Genomic DNA, 5000 nt, shown 5'->3' with positions numbered 1-5000 from the left:
CCACAAGTTTTAACAGAATAATTAATGTAAGTGCTTTTATTAAATTATAAGCGTCACATTTCTTCCTTTAAACCCTCTAAATATTGCCCCCATTGACTTGCATTGGAAGTGTGTCACTGGAACACACATTTGTGCTTTAATTAAAGAAAAGGAGGAACGAGTCGAAATACGTTGTTGTGCCAATCAACATTATGACACAAATGCTGCTGATTGATCTGAACTTGTGTTGAACCCGGAATATTCCTTTCAGGGCCAACATGACGTTATCTGTATCTCTACTTGAATAACGTCGCTCGCTTGTCGCGATCTCGAACCCTTAATTGTGTTTCCACCGAAATAATTGCACTGAACGCCCCTCAGTCATGCCGTCTATGCAGCATCTCGTGTGGAAATCCTCCGTTTGAAGACTCCTGAAGTCATGATGTATGTTATGATATATATTTATATTTCACATTTTATATAAATGCAATTGAGTGAATGACATAAATAAATCCCCGTTTATCAAGACAACAAATCTGTTTATTTACATTAATATTGAATTATTTCATGACAAGCTTAAATGCATCTGGAGTGTCGGGACGGGACATTTGTGCTTTAAATTCAGAGTTTCGATTTTGTTGTTCTTTGAAGTTTATTTCATGATTCGGTGCAATAAACTGTTTTATAGAGATCTCAAAAGAACAGAAATCTCACATGCACATTTTTTGCACATTGTTGTTTTTAATATATTTGAAAATATCAGAATAATCTGAAATGATTCAAATGTGTTACTCGAAAGATAAGAGAAGTCCAGTTTACTCAATGTTATTAGTGACATTATTTCAGTCTGTTTGGTTAAATGATACATTTTATAGTTTCTCTGATTAAAGCACTTTTAAATGGATCAACTTTAATCTTCTTCATGTCAAGACTGGATGAATCTTTGGCGTCCCAGTAAATGCCCAATAATCCCTCAGGTAAAGCAGGAGATGAAATGAGATTCCTCATGAAGCTTCGGTTTAACAAGAACCCGCTTATAAAATAAAGACCCGCTGCATCTAAAGAACGTCAAACACTTCTGCATCATCTCTTGTGTTTCAGTGCAGAATAAAACACATTTCTGTCCTAATCTGTGAAGCATTAAATCAGACGAGCACCGAAATCTCAAACGTCTTTTTTTATTAACATGATTTTTCCACAGTCCTTCAACATCTTCATACACTCATGAGCAGATAAACACAGTAAACCTGCAGTATCGAGGCCTTTAAACCTTTAAACGTCGCATCTAATGATGTGCTTCAGCTTATCTGCCACAAACTTCACAGTAATCATCATAAACGTGTGAAATCAGATCTGAAACCAGTTCAATACATTAAGAGTCCAATTCCACATAGTGGAAACTTTAGTCTTCATTATATATTTGGAGATTCATAAAAACATTCACGGTCACAGATAAAGCGCCTGTGACCCACATCTGTCGCCATGACAACATACATTACAATTATAGCACTTATAACACATTACTGGGGAACTGGGGGGTGTTCAAGATCAACCTAGCACACGTGGCAGAGCCCAAAAGTCTGATACCGCAGACACAGTCCAGATTCGGCACGACTGCCTCACTGTAAATCCCATTAGTCGAGCGTACTTACATTTTTCAAGGCAAACATTTTTCAGGTTTTGCAAGCTTTTTCTACTTATTTGGCTCGAGTAAACCGAATGTTATTTTTTAAGTAATATTTACTAGTTACACGTAAGCTTAACTCATCATACATGTTTTGATTTCGCTATTTAAATTGGGTTATAACACGTCTAATGATGACTAGACACTAGGACAGGCACGCTGGACTCTTAACAGCTTAAACTGGACACGAATCACCCTCATGATGACATCACAAACACCTCAATGATCACGCAACGACAACAAAACAAAATTATAGTCGTAAGAATTAAAGCTAATTACATTTTTACATTAAAAGATATTATTTTACTACATAAGTGTCCTTGTTTTGACCAAACAAACATCATTTATTCAAGCGCAAGGGTTTATGGGTATTTTGAATTCATGTATTTGAGTCGTGAGTCCAAAATGTGACATTTTTAATTAGGACGACTTCAATGTTTTTATTAATGACAACTTTAGGATTTAAGGTAACTGTAACGTCATTAAAACTAGTAAGAACAGTCAAAACGTAAGATTCAATTGAATAAACATATTTTTTTTAATAATTTGAGACTATTATTAGTATTTACAGTGTATGTCTCTTATCAAATAAGCAGATTTGTGACTCTCAAATCAGGATTTTGCTCCAGTGCTGCTGCTGATGATTAAAGCGATTAAAGAACATGTTACATTTGTGTTTATTATTATTCAATGTTTTACTCGAAATAGTCCATTTATAGGATAATTGTACATTTGAAAAATAGCAAAAAAGACAAATCAGACTGACAAAAATGCACAATTTGAGTTTCTACTGCTGGTCTCAGACTTTTGGGGCGCAATCGTGCACTTATTATCTTTAACACATATTCTATATAATCTCTCAATTAAATCAATACGAGCTCATATAATTACCTCTAAACAGATTCTACAAGACTATATCATGTTTTAGGTTATATTGATACACAATAGCAATGTAAGTTTGGATACTTTGTTTCTAATTTGACGCAAAGGCTGAAAAGCTTGAAATGAGTTCAGCAATCAAATATCAACTCGTCATCACGTGACCTGACGTCGAGCTCAAATTGAACATTTCTGCCACTGTGTGTCATGTTGATGGCTTTATATGTGTTGCACAGTGATGATGAAATCAGTGGGAATAAATAATAGGTGTTGTGTGCGCGTGGTGACGGATTTTGGGCATCTTTTTACGCGCGACTTTTGGAATCTCTTGAACTCGTTTCAGCTGCTAAAATGCGTCGGATGCTCATGAGTTCTTACTGAAATGATGCTTTGAAACAGTGTTCGCGTGGATCCGTCCGGACTCACATCAGTCCAGGTCGATGGAGATGCAGCGGCACTGTTTGACCCGCTGGACGCGCTTCTTTCGGGTCGGGGGTTGTTGGTCGGGGCAGTTTAGGGTGAAAGTCATAGTGCTGAATCGTTTGGGTTTACAGAACGAACAGGACTGGAACGCGCCTTCCTCCCTCCGGACGTGTCTGGGGATGTAAAACGAGTTACACTGGCCGTAACAGAAGCGGTTGATGATGGTTCGGCTGATGCAGCCCTCCTCGTGAATCGTCTGTTTGAGCGGTTGAGTTTTACACCAGTCCCGTTTCAGGTACCGGCGCTCGGTGACGTGTAACGCCTCTTGGCTGGACTCCAAAACCTCTTCCGCGGAACCGGACGAGCCTCTGCCTCTCCCTCGGGGTCCCGAAGCGCCCTGATGAGGGTGCTGGTCCGACTCGTTCGGGTTGTTCTTGTCCGGATGAGGAATCGCGCCGCGGTTCCGTTTGGATTCGGTTGGACTCGACAGAAGAACCGAAATGAAAAGAATCGAACACAAGATCCGCGCAGAAATATCCATCATAACTGTAGAGAGGAAACAAGAGACTGTCGTTAAAACACAATAGAAACATGCACACATCTTTAAAAGTCTCTATAATATATATATATATATATGCGCTATATATGCGCTATATATGCGCTATTGACTAAAGAGACCTTTAAAAATTTATACTTCTGTAAACCCCACCAAAAATATATAGGGCATATATATGTGTGCGCGCGACATGCGACATTACTTAAATAACATTTTGACATGTACTCGGTCATACTGCCTATATGTATACAATGTAAAGCACATATGCGTAAAATGCGCATTTTAGTTTTTTTTACTTTATACATATGTGGAACATTTATCACAAAAAACATTTTTTTTTTTACAAGCTATCTAACATATTTTTCCAATTTGAGTGTCGGATTACATGCTCAAATATATGAACTATAGCTCTATAAATACATATATATATAAATATATATATATTAATCTATGACTATAAATCCGATTTTTGTACGAGATGGTATTTTTTTTGGCACTTAAGGATTTCAGAAATATATAGAATGATACTTACTGCTTTTTCGTTTAGTTTCGATCATGCAAAATCAATGCAAACATTTTAAAAACAATTTTGTTTTTGGTAAAATCTCAGTTTTGTTCTTGCGCCGTTTGAAGAATCAGTCGTGCGTAAAAACCTGATCGACGTCTCTCGCTCCTGCAGTCTTTCCTCCTGAAGCACATTTATGATGATATACACTTGGTATCGAATGAGAAATCTGAACAAATGTCCAAAATCTAGAAGTTTCGTCCTCGGATGTATTATATATGACCCACCTGGAAAGAAATGGACACCTGCACGTGAAATTCAGTCAAAGCCCGTGAATGTGTGCCGATTCCTCACCTGTCCCGTGTGTCTGCAGTCACAGATGGAGTATTAACACACTGAAGATCTGGTCTGTAAGTGCAGCTGATGTATGAGTAACACACACACACACACACACACACACACACACACACACACACACACACACACACACACACACACACACACACACACACTTCTCTTTAAATGAGCACATCTCTCCACATTATTGGCCAGACAGGAAAATCAAAGCTATAATCCGCCCCTCTCCACACTTTCCCCTAAACACACTGCAGACAGACAGGCAGGCAGACAGACAGGCAGGCAGGAGAGGAGGGATCTATCTGTCTATCCCAACCCTCTCTGCAGTTGGACACTTTTATAAAGAACATCTGACTCTTAAATAACTCATTAATATTCATTAATAGAATTGATGGTGGACTTCCTGTTGCACATAATGAAAATCACTTTCCTTGATACCAAATGAAAATAGAGGCTCTACTGAGATGTTCTGCGTTGCATAAACCCCAAAGCAATGAAGTTAATCTCACTTCAACTCCATCCCAATCACTCCACTCCATTGAACAGCTGGTTGCTATAGCAACAACACACATTTAAATATAACGGATGTATTTCTGTTCAGGATGACACTGTTGTGG

General features: G+C 38.2%; 1 protein-coding gene and 1 long non-coding RNA gene across 2 annotated transcripts in view; one reads left to right on the top strand and one right to left on the bottom strand.

Annotated features, from left to right (window-relative positions):
• Positions 1-5000, top strand: part of LOC127656941 (uncharacterized) — a 452192-nt gene that overhangs the window by 189734 nt on the left and 257458 nt on the right. The gene's annotated exons all lie outside the window — the stretch shown is intronic.
• On the bottom strand, positions 2963-4411 carry LOC127656934 (gremlin-1-like). The gene is made up of 2 exons (XM_052145500.1): positions 4314-4411; positions 2963-3511 (listed from the first exon to the last, which is right to left on the bottom strand). The coding sequence occupies exon 2, from the start codon at positions 3507-3509 to the stop codon at positions 2970-2972; it is 540 nt and encodes a 179-aa protein (XP_052001460.1). The 5' UTR covers positions 3510-3511; positions 4314-4411; the 3' UTR covers positions 2963-2969.

This window comes from Xyrauchen texanus, chromosome 16 (assembly GCF_025860055.1).
Source record: "Xyrauchen texanus isolate HMW12.3.18 chromosome 16, RBS_HiC_50CHRs, whole genome shotgun sequence".
Taxonomy (NCBI): domain Eukaryota; kingdom Metazoa; phylum Chordata; class Actinopteri; order Cypriniformes; family Catostomidae; genus Xyrauchen; species Xyrauchen texanus.
Note: the sequence above shows the minus strand (reverse complement) of the source record. Positions and strands in the feature narration are given on the sequence as shown.